Source organism: Acanthisitta chloris, unplaced genomic scaffold (assembly GCF_000695815.1).
Source record: "Acanthisitta chloris isolate BGI_N310 unplaced genomic scaffold, ASM69581v1 scaffold10320, whole genome shotgun sequence".
NCBI lineage: Eukaryota > Metazoa > Chordata > Aves > Passeriformes > Acanthisittidae > Acanthisitta > Acanthisitta chloris.
The window spans coordinates 1-20,053 of record NW_008649930.1 but is presented as its reverse complement, the minus strand read 5'-3'; the positions used below and the strand labels follow the sequence as shown (position 1 = coordinate 20,053).

Genomic DNA, 20,053 nt, shown 5'->3' with positions numbered 1-20,053 from the left:
CTACCAATAAGTTCAAACAAGGATTTTCCAGGATTTAGCATCTCTGTAAATTAGGCCATTTTTAATTAATTGTCCACACTAGCTTCCACAATTGGAAACTGTGAGCTTATCCACTGAGTACTTAAATCAATAGTTAGGTTATTTTGCCTTTGATTCATTGCATTTACGCCCCAAATCAAAATAGTCTGATCATTTCTCCAAACAGCTGTGTAGGAATATCACTTATTCTGACTGTTCCTTTCTTAAAATCCTACTTTTCAAACTAACATAGACATAGATTCAGTATCTGAAACAGAGACATTTGCAAAATGTCTGCGAAACACTTTGTCAGTGTTACAACTATTTAATTTTCTGGATAGAGCAGTCAATGAAAATTAGCGGTAAATTTGGAGTTCTTTGCTTTGGGGAGTGTCCTGTGAAGAAAGTATTTTTTTCCTAAGAAGTATCAGGCAGAGGAATAGGGACAAGAATTCATGTCTCCTGGTTTTTGCTTGAAGATCACTACAAGCAGAAAAATCCATGGTATAGAGATTCAAAGCCATGTAACTGCACTTGGAAAACTGGCCTTTCTCATGTTTTGCTGTCAGTAGAACAGGGCAGTAACTTTCGTTAAAGTAAACAGCATTTTCAATGAAGTGGGCTTGGCTGGTTGGGTTTTTCTTGTGTCCTGAAACAAATCATGGTGCATAAAAATACACTGGGCGTAGGACAACAGGAAGCACCTTCCAAACATACAGCTTTCCTGAGTATTTCCAGATCCCAGGGTTCCCATCAGCTCTGACCATGACCACATCCCAGTTTATGGTGAGCTTATCCTCACATTTCCCACATAAGGCAGGAAAAGACTTACTGCTTACAGGAGACTCAGAAAGACCATGGAGCTGGTGATGCAGAGGAAGTGCAGTGAGCAGGGAGCCAAGCATAAGCTGTCATCTTTGGCCAACAGCCACTTCTTTGCCATTTGTATCAGCTAAAACACAGCTGGAGCATCACCTTCTGCCTCCCCCGAGGCATATTTACCATACTTCTTCCTTTCAATCTTTATTATTCTCCGTAGTTTAGCATCTATCAACTTACCTTTCAGGGTGCCAAGAGTCTGTGGGGCTTCCTTCACACCATTACCTTCTTAAGGACAAATTGCGAATCAGAAATCAAAGATTTCAAGGATGCTGGAGCAAGCAGGACACTTAAGCCAGTGAGGCAGGTCTGGGGTCTGGTTGGCCCACAGCCCCATTCACACCTGAGAGGAAAGCATTCACCTCTTGCTGACCGAATTTGCATTTTGCAGCCAGTTAAGCACTGCTCTGACAACAGCCCGTCAGGCTGTATCCTCAAGCCGGGGAGACTCTGAAGGCAGAAGACACAACCCGTGTATGCAGAGGTGAAAAAGCCCTGCTTGTATTCAGGCTGTGATTGCTGGTAAATTGAATTGTAGATGAAAAATCATGTGATCTTAAGATAAGACCAAGTGGAACACTTCAGCCTGTCCTGGCTACTCACCATTCTTGTTTAAATGCCAGGTGTGTAGCTTGCTGAATCTTTACTTAAGCTTCATGGATTTTAAAAAGCCGTATCAGGATGCAGTTCTGAAACTCTCCTGTCTTGGTTTGGCTGATGCTTTACAATACAAGCAGCCTACAAGATCAGAGTTTAAAAGAAAAACCCACAGTGGTTGCACAGTGTGCAGCATTTTAACTATGATGTGGATTTGGATTAACAACTACTATCATCAGTGAGTTATCCCTGCAATCAAGCAGCGAGCTGTGCAGTAAGCATGTTGGCTCTGATGGCAGCCACAGCAGACGGCTAGGGAAGACCATGAGGGCAGGGCAGGCTGGGAGAATAGCCAGTATAAAAGGCATCCCCATCTCTGAAAGCAGTCAGAGGTTCCCTGAAGCTTCCTTGGCTTTAACACCCACAGGAGAGCAATTTTGCAGCTGCTGTTGTTTGGTGGCAGCTTCCAAATGCTGTTCTGCCTCTGATGCATCTGACAGAAGTGACAACAGGACATGATGCAGCATGTGGAGCAGCTGCATGGCATTCTGATGGCCACCATAAAGTAACTAAATTACTTTGATGTGTTAGAAACAGCAAAGATTTCAGGTCAACCACCTGACTTATAAACTTCCACAGGAGGGGTGGATGACTTGCAGCAGGTGTTTCTTGGCCTGTAACTTTAGCTCTGTGTCCCCCACTTTGTTAAATGAAGCTGTATCTCAGGGAATGCAATGTACAAACACCAACAGGCACTCAGCTAGCATCATTTGTTTAATAAAGTCTTTTCTGGTTTTAAAAAAGTTTACAAGACAGATGTGTTCCACGTGATAAACAACTAGAGGCTGATCTTTCACTGAAATAACTTAATCCATGCAAAAAGACTGGACTGCCTAATTTGGTGTTACTTAGCAGCTAACAACTTACCAAAATATACACAGATCTACACGCTGCCATGGAGACAGGTAGCACATGACAACACAGAGTGAGAATCAATATACAAGCCTGCTTGGAGAATTTTCAGAATTCAAGTGTAAGTTTAAGGAAAAACCCTGATTTATTTTTGAAATGGAGCTTATGTACTGAGAGTGAACGTTCTGCTACAATCTGCCTACAGTCACCCTTTATTCAGCAGTCATGTGAAAACACACACACAAAAATGATACAAGTCCTTTTAACTACTGACACTACACATTAACAACGGAATCTGATAGCGTTGCTTTGGTTGTTTCAATACAGAATGATAGGTTTCTAATGTCTTAGTTCTGTTTTCCCATTTTCCATCCTTTTCCAAAGTCGCTGAAGAGTGTTGCTGAGGCGAATGTTGGGTCTTTCTTCAAGAATCCAGTGTTGCTTTTGTATAAGAAACTGTGGAAGGTAAACAAACCAGGACATTACTACAGGTAGAGTAGAAAGACAGTCAGATTCATTCTGATCCCATAGAGGAAAGTGTCTTTACTTATTGTCACAGCACAAAAGTTAATGCTAGGTTATCTGTATATCACATTTTAGAAATGTTCAGCTCCTTAGAATTTCAAATGTTATTGAAAAGACTGGACTGACCAAAGCACTCTGGAAGGCCTGTGAACACCTGCTCTCTAAAATGTTCTTATTTCAGCACACAACCCAGAAACAGTGGTGGAAACCCCATATCCCTGCAGCACGGCAGCAAGGCCAACAGTTGCTGAGAAACATTACATCCTCCCTTTATTTTCTAACAGCACATTCTCCTTCCCAAAGTGCCTGTTCATCTCCACTATCAAAAGAGGAAGATGCACCAAACATAAAGCCAAAGAGAGCAGACTCATGTGATCTTAGCTGTTGTGTATCACAATCCACTTCTGATTTCAACTCAATTAATAAACAGAACCATTTCACACCAATCTCAAAGCTGCTCTTCATGAGGCCAGGGTAAAAAAAACTTGTAGACTTGAAAGTTTCTTTGACCCCTTTTCCAGGTCAGTCCAAAACAAATTAGCCTATTTCCAGAAATTTATTCAATGCAAATTGATTTATATTAGTACCACTTCTATAGAACAGAAATCACGCCCCAATGTCTGACCATCAGGGAAATTCATGGATTTAAAAAAGAAAAAAAAATTTAAAAACAGCTTTGTGAGCAATGTGTGATGCTCAATTGTATAAATCACAAGTCAGACTGAACTCTAGGGACAGTAAAATGAAGAGAAAGGTTAAACTTCAACTTTGCAAAGCTGTTAATAATTAAAACTGCACAGCCAGCTCAGGGCTTTGGGATGCAGATCAGGGAAATAATAATTTCTTGAGAGCTTGGACAGCAATCAGCTTTTGGGCAGGGGCAGGGGGAAGGAAGGTAGTGCAAGCTGTGTCCTGAAGACTTAAAACTGACTGAAAGAATACGATAAATACATATCTGCATAGGTAGATAATCCATGACAAAGGACTGAGGTCTATATTCAATCAAATTCCATCCACTCATGTCCAGGTGTGTCCTGCAGGTCAAGTGCCTGAAGGGAGAGAAGATCTCCTGCTGCTGAACTCTAGCAGCAAGTCTGGTTGTCAATGCCTGGCCTAAGGTTCTTATTAGATGGTGAAGGTATCTGAAATAGCCTGTTACCAAGTCATCCTGGGAAAGAACAAATTGAGGAGAAAGGGGAAGGAACCATAATAGGAAGTTGCAGTTCTGGCCTGTCTAGAACTTCTGAACTGTTTTCCACTTCCCTTGCTAGGATGTGAAATATGTGTTATTTGGGTACTACAAATGGTGAGTGCTGTCCCAGAGTGACCTGCCTGCTAGGTGAAGACAGGCAGAAATACAACCATGTACCTCTGCTCTGAAGGACAGAAAGAAGGATTCTGAGGTAAGTCACTACCGTGTTACATGACCAAAATGTTAAGATTCCCTGAGTCAACCTGGAATCAGTCATGGCTGGGCCAGACTCACAGACACACCTCCAGCTAAGCACACAGCTGGGAAGAGGTTTTCACCCACTCCTACATTCCGGTGTGCGACTGCAGATAGAAGAAGAGGTTACACACCAGCAATATTTCACTCTTCAGCACTTCTAATGCAACTCTCTGCATGTGCTGCTTCAGTAAAACATGCAGGTTAGCAACTGCCAAGCAGGAGGCCACAGCTTCACAGAGGAGAGGAAAAGCCAAACCTGAGGCCAGCTTTGTATGAGCTAAGGCTCTCTTTCTGAAGACACATCTCCTTCTGCTCCACTGCTGGCACTGGGATCATCCTTGTTCCTGGGGGCATTTCTTTCTCTACTTGACTCAGAGGGCACCTTCGTTCTGGTTTTCTCTTTTCTTTGCTGCTGTTTTTCAAGTTTTGTCAGCTAAAATAAGAAGAAAACACCTCATGGAACAAAACAATTTCAGAAGTCTATTTCTAAAAAATGTGAGCATTTGTATAAAACTTGCAACTCAGATTCACAACACCAATACACAGACCAGTAAAACGGAAAAGAAAAACAAAGCTGCAGGCTTAGGTTTTTCAGCAATTTGAAGAATGCAGAAAATTATCATCCAATGCTAACACATTCACCCCCCAAGGATATAAGTGCACATATTGCAAGGAGTACATTCAGCTTTCCAGGGTTCCTTTTCCACCCAACACAATCTGCAAACATGGAAAAGAATAAAACACAAGGACCAGAAGACGGAGCTGGATACCACTGAACTCCAATTGTTCTCGGTTTTAAGTGGTGCTTTTGTAGTTTCAAAGATACTGACAATAGCTGTGTCCCAAGCAGGGCCGTCCAGCATACCAGAATAAATTTATTCTATTCTTTATCCCAAGAAAGAACTGTATGAGCCTTAGTACCACCTAGGATATACCATAACCATGAGAAAACTCTCAGCTAATCTTGCCAGCTTTTAGTAGAAATGCTACCAAGAGTCAGTTGCACAGAGCTGTCACTTCTTCATCTCTTTCTGATTTTTCAGAGAAGCAGGTCACCGTAAGTTTTAGGGACACTACATATCAATAGCTACTTAAACCAGCACACTCTGGGAAGTTTATCCATGTGGAAAATTTCTATAATCTACTGATTTTCTCTGTTGTTTCCACAGTTTTCCCAAGATAAACATACTAGTCATAAATCATAAATTCATGGACAGAAGATCTCTTCTGAGGTGAAATCATCATAGAATACAACAAACTGGTGTATTCTATGATTAGTATTTGGGCTCATGGAAAATGCACACAAAGACCTAAGTCAGTAAGAACTAAGAGTGCAGACTGCAAAACCCTTGGAGGATGCACAGTATCCCCTGGTACCTTACCCCACAGATACACACCCTCCTTCAACGCCTGCACACATGAACTACCAGCCTAACACAGAATATTCTTAGCTAGCTATTTCAAAACTGAAAATAATCTATTTTTACTATGTTAAGTGACAGAGTACAATGTATCTGTTTTCTGGCATGATCCAATCCCCAAGTCACATGCACAGGGTGTAACAAATATGTTGGACATAATACAGGCAATATTTTAACTCACCTATCTGACAGCACACACATTGACAATATCCATGCCACTCTCCTGCCAACAAGACTATATTGCTATGAGAAATTTTTAAGGCATAATAGAATATTTACGTGGAATTCATTCAATGGATTTTCTAAAAAATCGTCCTACCATTTAAAAATTTAGGTTACTTAAATATCAGTCTTCAGAAGTTCCTCATTTAAAACACTGACATTTCCAAGGGGCAGTACATTATTATTTACCCCTCATATTAACCAAGCATGTGCATGCTCCTTTACCATGCTGACAGAGACAAGTTCAGTAACAAAGAGCTGCTCCAAATCTTTCATTTTCCTTATTCCTTCCACCACAGTCTCCAGTTCCAAAATATGGTGCAAAATACAATGCAATTTATTTCTTTCTGGACAGTAATGGAACAAATGGTCCCAGAGAGACCACTTCAGCATCTAATTAGTATATATACATTAAACACTGAAAATGCAATGTCAATTCCTAGCAGAAGAAATAAAAATGCATAGAGTATTTGCAACCTGAATTCTGTAATTATTCCTAATGCTTTCAAAGTTCGAGGGGCTTTTTTTTTTTTTTGAGTTGTCACCATATCACCTCCCCAGACACCCTCTAAAACCTCATCTTGCTCCACTTCTGTCTGGCTACTTCTATTAGCTACAAATTACTACAAATAAACACAAAGTACATGTCCCTAGTCTCCCTCAAAACATTTTATTTTAAATGAATCATAGAATCATAGAATTCAAGGGTTGCAATGGACCTTACAGACCATTGAGTCCCAACCCCCCCTGCCCTGGGCAGGGACACCTCCTCACTAGATCAGGTTGCTGCCCAAGGCCTCACCCAGCCTAGTCCTGAACCCTGCCAGGGTCAGGGCAGCCACCACATTCCTGGGCAACCTGTTCCACTGTCACAGCACCCTTATAGTAATAAACATTTCCCTAATATCTAACCTTAACTTCCTCTCCTTCAGTTTGGATCTATTACCCCTTGTCCTATCATTGCAGTTCCTCACAGAGTCCCTCTCCAGCTCCCTTGTAAGCCCTTCAGGCATTGAAAAGTTGCTCTGAGGTCTCCATGCAGTCTTCTCTTCTCCAGGCTGAACAGCCCCAGCTTCCTCTGCCTGTCCTCATAGGGGAGGTGCTCCAGTCCTCCTAAATTCTTTGAAATGTGGCATAAATTATCTGTGCATCCAAAGCACACACAGCTGAATTGCTTTATCAGTGTCTCTGCCACTGTAAAAGCTCACCCATTTCTGTGACAAACAAGAATGCCCTACATCAGGACTTGCAATGAGCTGAGACACAGGCATGCTCATGAAATGTGTGTGTAAACTTCCTTAACTGTTATTCTCCTACGCAGACTGTCCAGTAGGCATTCAGATACCCATACAAAGACTCTGACCTCCTTTTCATAGGCTTCAGGCACAGACTCAGTAAGAAGATCCTTGGTGTATCCTTACCTTAGGGCAGATGACAGTGCTCTAAGCACATCCTGCACAAGAAGCCTCATCTTTGCTGATGAAATGAGGTTTAAGGAGGAAAGAATGCCAATTAGCAAGCAAGACTGAAGTAGAATCAAGATATTACAATTAAACAAAGATTTCATGCCAGATACATTTTGAAAACCAGCACCCTTCCTAGTCTTCAGCCCATATTGTGGAGACCAGGAAGGTGTTGTCAGATGGGAAAATCAGGCAGCCTTGAACTGTGAAGACAAAATCCTTAAACAAGCCAACATTCCCCAAGAAAGACATGGAAGCTTGCAGAATCCTGTGCACCTTGGTGATTTCCCTTGAGTTACTTTACTTTGTCCTACACACAGGACAGCAGGGGTAAAAGCTCTCAGTGATCTCCATTTCAGTGAGAAACTACACAGTGTTAGCCTTCGGGGATCCATCTACCCTTATTCCGATGATTCCCACTGACTGCCTGAGCAAAAGGCTGGTCACCAGTTTTTCCCTAGAGACCAAGGCACCATGGGGTTCCATCTCGTAGTCAAAAGCAGCAGGACTTGATGTTGCCATCCATCTTGCTGCTAATGCCCTCCACTGTAGGCTACAGTAAAAGCTGCTACATGGATATGGCCATCTGCACCTGAGACAGAGCTCTGCAACAGCATGAAGAACCATTCAGTAAACATTGCCTGGTAGCATGGAGGGACCATGTCCTTTCCTACACCACAAAGAGATCTAGTAGCAAAATTACTGCCAGCCAGCTTTCTGCAGGCTATTACGCAGGCAAATCAGGCAGGACCTCAATTCCTCCAAGTGAGGATGGGACTGCTTACATCTACAAGCAGTTATCACTCCAAAAACAGAGCTGCTGCTGCTAGTTACACATGGTTTAGCCTTAGCTTTGCTGCCCTCCTCTGGATGCATTAAAGTATCTGAACAACGTTTTTAAACTGTGGGGCCCAGAACTGCCCACAATGCTCAAGGTGAGGCTGCACCAATGCTAATTATAGCAGGATAACAATCTCTTTAGGCTGGATGGTTACACTGCGTTTAATGCACGCCAGAATGTGGTTTGCCCTCTTGGTTGGCTGGACTCACTGCTGACTCCTAGTGAGCCTGCTGCTGTCCAGCACACCCAGATCCTTTCAGGGGGGCTGCTCTCCAGCTACCCCATTCCCATTTTACACTTGTGTCCAGCACTGCCCCACCCCAGCTGCAGAATCTAGTATTTAGCCTAGCCAAATTTCATGCCACTGATAACTGACCAATGCTAGATCCCTCTGCAAGGCCTCTTGTCCTTCCAGAGAGTCAATAGCACCTCTGTTTGGTATCATCAGCAAATCTGCTAACAGTGCATTCAACTCCTGCATCCAGACTGTTGATAAATACATTGAACAGAACTGACCCTAGAATTACACCCTGAGGAACACCACTGGTGACTGATCACCAGCCAGATGTAGCTCCGTTGACTACAACCCTTTGAGCCCTGCCCTTCAGCCAGTTTTTCACCCAGTGCACGGTGTACCTGCTCACCTCATATCTGGAGGATGTGTGGAGAAGAATGCTGTGAGGGACAAAAGCCTTACTAAAATCCAGACAAATTAAATCCACCACCTTCCCTTCATCCACTAGGCAGGTGACCTTATTGTACAAGGGTATCAAATCAGTTAGACAGGACTTTGGCTTTTGAATCTTCCTCATAATTTTTTCCAGATACTGAGGTTATATTAACAGGCTTGTAGCTTCCTGGGTCATTGCTCATGCCCTTTGTATAAACTGCAATAACCATTTTAACAAGGTTAAGTCAAGCATTATACAAATAGGTTTGGTGTGGCCTTGCTGAGGGACAGTTGGTAATAACAATTCCTATCCCTTCTCTTTCAGCCTGGAAAAGTTGGTGACTGCTGTGTTTAGATGATGTGAAAACCTCATCACTGCATTTGGTTTTCAGCATAGCTTATGCTGTTCCTCAAGAGAGCTAACTCCCCTCTCCATTACAGATTTAAATTCAGGACTTAAAATTTGCTGTTCCCTTGTTTCTGACAAAGATACACTTCTCCAGTTCCATCCAGCCACCCACAGGGAAAAGCTTCTACATGTCAGGAAAAGCTTCTACATGTCGAGAAACTTATCTTAAGAAAAAGATTAAACAGTACATTTAACAATGAGGAAGAATAAACTGTAAAAAGCTGTTTTGCATCACACAGGCACAACCTTTACGAAGGCAGGAGGCAGGTACCAAGAGGCCACAGAACTGACAGAAACAATACAATTATTTGACTTTCTAGAGGCTGCACAGGAAGCACAAGGTCCTTGTGCCTAACGAAAGCCCTACTGCTTCACAACAGGAATGCTACAAATCTGCAGAGAAGGCACAGCCTATACATCCATCCTTTCCAGACAGACCTTCTGGGTCACTTACCTGTTTAGGGTCAACAGTGGCAGCTGGGGACTCCAGTTCTATTGTCACAGGACCATCATTCTGGATGTGTACCTGCATGTAGGCACCAAACTTGCCATCTGAAAACGGATGATACAAAAAGTGCTGAGGGATCATAGAAGGCACATATTTACCAAATGTGCTGCTAAAAATAAAAATAAATACTTAAGATGGAAGCCCACTAAAAAACTGCAGAAAGCACTAAGAAAAAACCTGTCTGGGTACATCCAGCTATGTGGTCTGACGTTCAGAGATGATAAACACACAGCTAAGTACAGAAATGTCCATAAAATAAACAGAGTCTAGAGATAATCAAGGAGCTCGCAGTTCAGGATCGTAGGTAGGATTTTACAGGATGTAAATGCTAAGGCTAGGGATCCAGTCCAGCTGACCAGAAATCTCATATATAAGCAAAAGATAAAATGGTCTGATACCTACTCTGAAGCATATGACACTGAATACTCCAGAGCAGAGGGCACTGGTGTGCAGCTCAGTCCCAGTCTGCTACAGCCATTTTTATGTTCCTGCTTGCAACCTAGGTTGTTCTTTGACAGAGTTTGGCAAAAAAAGGTGGAAAAACCCACAGTGCCTACTCCCTTAAGCCTGCCTATTTCACAGGAATACACTTCTGATATCAGAAACGTTTGTCATCAATGTCATTTATTAGCGCATCAGCCAAGGCACAGAGCAGATTCTTGGGAAGCATTTGAAAAGTTTCTCGCACAACAGACCCATGACACTTTTATCCTGTATAGTCTACAAAAGCCACCTCTTGGTATGCTGTCTTCTCCTCACATCTCATGTTTTCTTCGCGTAAACTTTCCTGCTCCATTTTTTCTAGTCCGACACCCTACACCTCAAACTCAACCCACGCCTGGCTGAGCCTACTCTGATTACTACCAAATATTCCCTTCCACTGCCTTGCACACCTAAACAGCCTTTATAGACCTTCCTGGAGGGACAGCAACAGAAGAGATGCTCTTGTATCAATACAAATTTATGCAAGAAAAACAGGTGTATTGCAGCAGTTATCCAGTTATCAGAGCAGTCTTATTTACTGGAAAGGCAGGCCTGGAGCCTGCTTAGCAACACAACCCAAACCACCTCCACTACCACCTCAGACAGTGAGCAAGAACATGCTGAAAGCTGTAGGCTCAAACTTCAGTGGAGCAACCACCCACTGGGAATAGGTAAACTACACTGCAGTTTTCCATGGCAACATGTGATGTCCCTGACTGAGCAGAGGTCAAACCAAGCTGTCCTGATTTTTCACAGACATGTTACTGGGGACAAAGAGCTGCCAAAGAGTTTTCAGTCTTTCCCTGTCACATCCTCTAAGTCAGACAGAAGTCTGGTATTTGCTTAAAACAAAAAAGGACACAGAAAAGGCATGTTCAGGTCTGTCCAACATGTATGGGCCATATGACACCCAATCTACTGCCCAACTGCTTTGTATGCCACAAGCTACCCTATGAACTAGAGATATAAGCTCTGCCAATGCCAAAAATCATTCAGTCTTTCCCTGTCACATCCTCTAAGTCAGACAGAAGTCTGGTATTTGCTTAAAACAAAAAAGGACACAGAAAAGGCATGTTCAGGTCTGTCCAACATGTATGGGCCATATGACACCCAATCTACTGCCCAACTGCTTTGTATGCCACAAGCTACCCTATGAACTAGAGATATAAGCTCTGCCAATGCCAAAAATCATAGCATTGCACAATCCTGCCAATTCAGCAGCCAAGGAAAAAGTTCCTGGACTGACTGCTGGCAGTCACAGCAGCATAAATGCCAATAGGAATGGGACAAGAGCATGATTCCAGGAACTTAATCTACTAAAAGGTATGTGATTTACCAGCTGCACTCCTTAGATGTTTTCTGCCCCACAGAGGAGGTGGCACGAAAGAACACATGTCCAGTGTCTGAATTCACTGTCACAGGCTCTTTTGATCAAACTGACCTTCTTCAATGTTTCACATGGGCTGAGAAATGTTGTGGGTGTTGAATCTAGAAATCTGACTGAGGCATGGCTGTCACAGCAGCACATTCCTAGACTCAAACAGTAACAAGGTTCAGCATTTATTCCAAGTGGGCACACACACACACAAACACGTGTGCTATACACACACACATACAGATACCAACACAGGCACACTCAGCACTCACATGAACACAAACAGCACCTACAGCCTCACTCTAAACCTCTCACTGGCTGATCAGGATGAAGGTTCATTAATGGGAATTATGGTCATACATATATAGTGTGGATATCTCCAGCAGCTGGAGGAATATATAGCCATATAACCTTTCAGAGAGGGTATTTTTTATTTGTGTGTTATGGTTTCCTGAAGAAGTAAGTTGAGAGACAACCTGACTCTCCCAAATCAGACTGACATCTGTGGTAACACAACATTTTGCATTCACCTGAGAGCACACCTCTGGAACACATCACCTCTGCCAGTGCTCAGGCAGAGAGGCTGCAAAAGAGTTGACTGTTCTACTGCTGAATGCAACTTCTCAAACTCTGAGGCAGACAAATCCCTCTTCTGCACGGCACTGCAAAGAAACTGAAGACATCATCTCTTCCATCTCTGTGTCCCAAGAGTCTGTCCAGACTGACTTTCACTTTTCAGTCAGGAGAGGAGGAGAAAGAACCCTTGGATGTTGCTTGTTATCCCAGCAACTCTGAGTAAATTTATCACATGTCCATGGAAGACACTAGCAACTTACCCTTAAATATTATTTGTTTTCCTGCTTTTTAAACCATAACGCTCTTCAATGCAGTGAATCTCTCCCCACTTTTAGAATTCTTGACTGATCAATTCACTCCCTTGCAACATCTTCTGCAATAAAATAGGATCCTACAAGTATAATTAAAGTGACAGTTTACTCTGCTGGACACCCATCTCTCCAAATTCCTTGCCTCCTAAGAATCTGGCATGCATGCCTTCCTCAGAGGCAAATAAGATCTTTTTCTGAGGTGAGTCAGAGAAGCCACATCTGAGATGCAAAGAGTTGAAAATGAGATAAAACTTACTTTCAGAATATTTCTGAAATATATTTCTAGGTCAAGCCTTATGACCTAGAAACTTAAGACTGGTTTTATTCAGAAGTTACTTCTAAGCTTGTCTACTTGGAAAACTATTCTTAATTAACCCCACGCGAATACTCTTGTTCCAGATAAGAGCACTTATTCTGAAGTGACAACATTCACAAAGAGAATTAATCAGGGAGAATTATTCTGCTTTCAGCTTGTACTAAACCTTAATCTGAATTTAACTCTTCCTTGTGGAACAATCCTCTCATATTTACTCAGATAGTACTACTAAAGGAGTGAGATATTTCACACTCTTTGCCAAGCTAATCCTTACTGCCTCAGAAGACTAAATCCACATTCAAGACAGAGAGCAAAAGCTCTGACACATAAGGAGAAGCCTTGGTAGGACTAATATCTGGATATTAGCTTGCACAAGAAGAGTACTCAAACCTGCATTCACCAGCTCTGCTCTTAAGAGTGGAGTGAGGTGTTTAAGAATGAATTTCACAACAAGAAAGCACTGAAGCAGGACAATCAAGGACTTCTGATGCAGTCTTTTCTTTCCTAGATGTGGGTGCCCATCTGCAGTCTTAAGTTCAACTGTGTTAAACTAGGAGCCATGGCTCTGAACCTTCTACAAGATTTTGTTTGCCCATCATCCCCCTGCTCTGGGCATGAGAGAATGGTTTGTGCTTCTCTTTGGGGAACACTTCACATTCTGAGCTCCTAGCTGGCAAGCTGCAGATAGACCAGATGGAGGAGCTGCCTGTCCAGCACCTACAACAATGGCACACAGAGTAGCTCAACTTTCAACAGCCAAATTATCTACTGAAAAATAGGAACCAGAAAGGTTCTTAGGCACTATGACAAGACCTTTATTGATTTGTCTTTGCCTCAGCTACACAAGTTCTACTTTCAGTTATGAAATTACTCCTCTAAAATGCATTAAGCAACTTGTAAGATCAAAGGAAAGGGCACCTACACCAATCCAGAAAATCAAACTCTAATCTTCCAATAACTACAATTGCGTGTGTGCCTGTGTATGTAGGGGAAATACATGAGTACAGATTTTGCAGACAGAAGCCAGAACCTCATGCTGGTACACTAAGCCTATTTAAACAGTCCAGCAGCTCATTCACCGATGCTCCTTCCCAGGGCTCTCCCACCACCCTCTGTAACCCAGTAACATGTAGGACAGACCCCACCAAGTGAGGTTCTGATTTCCTCAGTACTTTTCCACAGCAGAACTCAATACGTTTTGCATGACATACAAAATCACAGCCCAGTCATTACAATTTCACAGTTATACTTGTACTCAGTTAGTCCTGCTCACATAGACCCTGCCAGTGTGCAAAGGCTCCATGCTCTAAGACACTCCAACTCAGGGAAACCATAAACTCTGCTGATGCTACTGCAGGACAGCCCTACTACCCCTGAAACCACCAAACTTCAGAGGCTTTGCATGCAACAAAATAGATAAAACAATCAGACAAACAAAAAACACTGGCAAAGCAACTGGCACAACAGAAAATTCAATCATAAGAGTCTAACAGACTTGGATGAAGCACAACACAGACTGGCACAGCCCAGAAAGAAAGCAAAATCATAAATTAACATGTGGCTCCAGTGCTGTCAGTTTTAAATGCATGTGTTATCTGACACAATAGCACAGACAGTCACTCTTGTGTTTCTAAACCTATGTTTTCAGCATGGAAAAAAATGCAGAAGTGAAAGCTCTTTTTGCAGAAAACATTGGCAAACAAGTGCCAAACTACGAGCACTTAACAACAGCAGCTATTCATCTCAGGTACACAGCTGCTATTCACTATGAGGATAAGTTCATAAAGCTGCTGACAAAATATAGACTGATTGAAGGTTTTTCAGAAACAGAGCACTTTCCAAAGCCCAAGGATAAAGACATAGGTATACAGAGATGTATCAATTAATTTTTCCACACCTGATTTAGGTGAAAGAAGAAAGTCTATGCTTCCTTTCATTTTAGCAGAACATAAGGATCCAACTCAACCAAATCTTACCAGAGAAATCTTATTCGCACTGACTTCCCAGGAAGTTCTGTTACCAGTTCTAGAGGCACGGAAATGGGTCCTAACTTAGTCATAACTAGATAGAGATGAAAATTCAATAAAAAGCATGTACTCTGAATTAGAACAGAAGTTTTCTGTTACAGGCTGAAAGGGATGCAGAGAAGGGGTATCAGAAATGCATTCCTTATCATGAACAAATGTTGACTGGAAGAACATATCAAGCTACCAGAAAAGATGGACACAAGATGGACATTTTATGCATGTGTTTCACTGTGCCTCCTTGGGAAGCACTTGGATAATTACCTTAAGCTAGAGTCCATATGAAAATTAGCCTCTACGTCTTTTCCTAGCTAACAGTTTTCTGCCTTTTTCTACCTTTTTCTTCATAAGGAAAGTTCATTATCAAATATTCATTATCTATGAATAGCCACCATTTAAAAAACAGTCTTTTCTAGGCACAACTTCTGGGCAAGTGTAACAAAAAAATGAAGTCTAAATATGAAAATGGACAGGAAGCAATTAGAAAAGCAAACAGAAAATATTAAGGGTGGATAGAGCACAAATGCAAGCCAGGCATTATCTGGTAAAGAGAATACTGCTGCATACATGGCACAGAGTTGAAAAAATATAGTCTAAATCAAACACTGTTCCCAAACAGCACATTACACCTCTCACTGTCATCATTACCATTCAACAGTATGTAGAAGTGACAGATGGAACCACACAGTCCATCACACACTGGTGATGCCTTCAAGTATGACTAAGTACCTATGTCTCAGAACAAAATGCCTGCCCTGGGTTAATCTAACTACACAGCATAAAATATCCAGCCTCCGAGGGAGCGTGACCCCAGAGCTTGTTCTCATGGCTGCAGCCTCTCTGGGTTACATTGGCAGACTCATTGCTTGTGTTGTGCAGCCAATAATACAAGAACATCTACATGTCACAGTATTCCAGAGGAATGCCAGAAAATGCCCTGGCTAGAGGAAAAGTGGAGCGATCCCCTCAACTACTACCACATAAAGACAGCTCCTTTGCAAGAAAAATAGATAATCACCGAATAAAGAAAGCAACAATCAGGAAAGAGCACATACAAGAAAGGTCCACTGGTCACATCAAGGACCTTAGCAAGCTTCTGTCCTTACCTTTAATAAGCTCTGGTTTGTAGGCTTTTCTTAGCTGCTCTAGGAAGCTGTTGTAAAAGCACTCCGCCTGCTCTGTGGGCATTGCCATGTGGTAGTCAGGCTTGTTTCCTTTCAGGATGCACTGGAGAGTAAATTGGCTCACACACAACACTTCATACTGTTTATCCATCACACTTTTGGACCAGTGCTTCCCACTTTCATCTTCAAACACTCGCAAGTTCAAGACCTTTCGAACCCTAGGAGGAGAAAAAGCTAATTCCTAAATTGTCCCATGCAAGATCAACAGGTACCATACAGAATGAGAACAGGGAAGGCAGATGCATATTCATTCTGCTTCCACATAACAAGATATCCCTTTGCACTTTCATTCCTAAGCCATGGAAATCTCATCACATTAGGCATACCCATAACAAAGAAAGCCCTTATAGACCTAAATAACAGTGTCAGACCATTAACCCACACCATCATTTTACAGAGTACAGGATCGGGACAGAGTAACTGCATGTTACACAGTCGCACAGAGATAGCAAAGGAAGGAAGAAAGTTTACTCTTTATGATCCGATTTTACGTGTCACAACACTGTTTAACATGTGAGCAGCCTAGGGAATTTTAATCCTCCCCAGGAAATCACACCCAGTATGAAAGGAGATCATGCAAAACTACGGTTGTTTCCAAACACGTTTCACATATACTCCTTCAGCTTTGTCACTTCCTTAGCACTATTCCCAGACCAGGCCCCACTAGCCAGATAAGGACAACGCTTTTTCACCAGGATGAGAGGAGGAAGGCAGGGAACAGAGCAGAACTGCAGGTGGCAGCAAAGTGGTGACTGGGACCTGTTTGGATTTTGGGCCAACTTCTGGAGGTAGAGGGCAGAACTGATTGGCTCAAATACTCAAAAGAATAAGGGGAACTTCACAAATGGGTGCAAAAAGCAGCAGGCAGACCTGCAGCACAGTGCATGGCTGGACTTTGACTGCTAACAGGACTGCACACAAGCCACTCTCCTGCCTTTGGTTTCTTCGAGCTTCGCCGCATCTGCAGCATCTATAAACAAGGGAGTATATCAAGTCCAAAGTGTTTCAACTGCAGCCATCAGCCAGGCATTTTACACTGCACCAGAGGTGAGGTAATTAGGATAAAATAAAGCCAAGACTTGGCTGTGGTCTAGCTTCAGGGTTTTGCCATCACAAAGGCACGGTCACAAAAACCATCCTTGCCAATCTGTGTGTGTCAACAGCAAATAGATTTAACCCCTGAATGAAGTGGATGGTTAAAGGCATCCCGTGGATGGCCCCAGCACAAGGCTTAGATCATCATCACTGCTGTGTTTTAATAATAGAAATGTTTGTTGTTTCATTTACAGGATTACTAAAGTTTCCTTTAATAGAACCTGAAAAGCCTGGTTAAGCTGATTTCCTTCATTCTTTTTTTCTCTCAGATGCTGGCTTCCTGCCCTTCCTGCATCAGTCACCCAAACAACCCGGTGCTGAGAGCGTGGTTGCAACGCATCACCCACTTGTAATATTCAGAAGCATCTTCCACATCCACCAAGGTAGGGATGAGAAACAACAGGGCAAATGTTACATACTGGAGGAGGCAAACAGTGACGCAAACCAGTGGAGCGTGTCACAATAAAAACCTTTCCAGCTCTGCTGCAATTCTCTACAAATTTCACATGTTTATGTGAGATCTTTGGTGATCTTTAGTTCACATCCCCAGTCACCACTTTCTTTTCCACTTCTGCTAAGGGTTGTTTTCACCCTCACTCACATTCTTCTCTCTTCACTGCTTGAGCCCTTCCTCTCTTTGACATCAGTTAACTCCATTAAACAGCTTCTTCTTTGCCTTCCTAAGGACTGAGGCCAGCCTTAGATCAATGATCAGTCCAAAGCAGACAGAAAAAGTCCCTGGAGAACCCTCTCTTGCATGTGTTCGCTGGCTCAATCACACTGTTCCACGGCCATGGAACAGATGGCCAGAGTCAGTCCTGCGGGCTGCCAAAATTGATTCACGCTTACAAAGAGTAACTGATGAGACCATCCAGCATTTTGGAAGAACAAAACTTCTCATGTGCATGTTAAAATGAGAGTTTGATGTTTCTCATAAATGCCATCCTTAAAGGATGGACTTGTGGGCAAATTCATGCAGTAAAAAGGACAGCCATCTGAAAGAGGGAGATCTGAAAACCTCAACATGTTGATTCTTCCTTTTTGAGTCCACTCTTGATGAAAAACGGACAGGAATGGAAACAGATTTTTCTCAATGGAATATAAAAAGAAAACTCCAACTAAGAAACCTCTACTCAAGGGAAAATATGAAGGGGAACTAACAGACAAACCAAGAAACCTCTATTCAAGGGAAAATACGAAGGGGAACTAACAGACAAACCTGAATTTCCCAACAGGAATAATTCATTTGTTTGGCTACTGCACAGGTCAGAAATGCTCAGATAAAAGAGAATAAGGTAAAAGGAAATAAGTGACTTACATGTGCTCCAGCTCTCTTTGTGTATCTTCCAAAGAAATACCCAGCAGCACACAGAGGCCTCGTCCTATCGAACTGATTTGTTCACCACCCACTGGGGAAGGAGAGAGGGGAAAGAAAAGTAAGGCTAAATGGACTGTCTTGTTCTATGACACAGTACTGGTTTCAGCTGGCAACTGTCCAACCACCAAAGGAAAGAGCATTCTAAACCCTGCTTCTCTGTCTTAAGTTTGTCAGAGAGTAAAGATGACATAGCAGCCTTCTTTCTAGTCTTCCCAATGTCACAACTTCTTTGAGAGCTCAAGGATGCTCACTCCAGCATTTCAAAACACTGTGTAACAATTTTATACTACAGCTGGATCAACTAACCAGAGAGGTGGCAGAACTCTCTCCAAGCCCTGTAAAAATTACCCACCTGATGATATCACTGAGTGTACTCAATTTCTCTACTCCATCGTTTTCTACATACTTTGCATTCATTGTGAAAAAGTGACTGCTACTTGATACAGTCCTCGTGGATTTTTTGAAACATGACTTTAAACAACCTGCAAATTGTGCCCTCCTAATTGGGAACACAACCTCTTTAATGACATTTACAATAAAACACAAACCACCGCAGATCTACTGTGCTTTCCTAAAAATGTTTTAAATTATCTTAATTTAAATCATCTTAACATGTCTGACCCTGAGGTGACTGTAGTGAGACTAAATGAGGTCTTAAAACTGAGACAAACATCAGTTACCAAGCTGCTGAAACTACATCCAGGCTCATGCCTGGGGAAAAAGCTCCAAACATCCTGTAAAACCAAAGGAGATCAGGCCTCCAGCAAAAGCTGAAAGCCTGTGTCTGTGCACTAGCCGCCAGATCAGGAGTATTCCCAATGGGCAGAAGCAAACCAGGGCAGAAAACTCCTCCCGGAGACTGTTCCTTTCCATTCCATCTGGGTATGAGTCCTCCGGGTCAGAAATCTAACTCCTTCATAGAGTGATGTCTTGAACCCTCCCAACAGCCAGAAACAAGAGTTTAAATTCTCCCCAGAAATGTGGCAACAAGTCAGCAAGAAACAGAGTGCTGACAGGGTCTGAGCACTATTGTGCCTGCAGTACTGGCTGTACACAAAAGCTGTGCCCCTTACTCATTCCCGGGAATGCTCTGTCAGTGCGGACCAAACACCCACACACAGGCAGAAGCTCTTTGTTTAAGAGACATGCTGCTGCACACTGCCCTGCCCCTGGGCCCCACAGCAGGCACTTACTGTCCCACATGCACAATTCGTGGGGGTTTTTAAGCATCTTGAGCACAGGTGGTGCAACCAGTGTGACAGCAGGGTCATTCTACCTGGACACACCATTCCTACCGGCAGCGAGGCAAGCACCAGTGCCACTGACCCAGGCAAGCCACGGCACTGCCCACACACACAAGCAGCGCAAAAAGGTGAGCCAGGCTGCCAGGATGCGT

The 20,053-nt window shown here is 42.8% G+C and overlaps 1 protein-coding gene across 1 annotated transcript; it reads right to left on the bottom strand.

The window, feature by feature from the left end:
• Positions 1 to 2,250: 2,250 nt before the first annotated feature.
• DTD1 (D-tyrosyl-tRNA deacylase 1) lies at positions 2,251 to 18,688 on the bottom strand (the record flags this gene model as incomplete). Its single annotated transcript, XM_009078638.1, has 5 exons — positions 2,251 to 2,862; positions 4,638 to 4,814; positions 9,862 to 9,959; positions 16,107 to 16,342; positions 18,598 to 18,688. Coding segments are annotated over 4 exons (581 nt in total), but the record flags the coding sequence as incomplete, so codon positions are not given.
• Between the last annotated feature and the right edge of the window lie 1,365 nt (positions 18,689 to 20,053).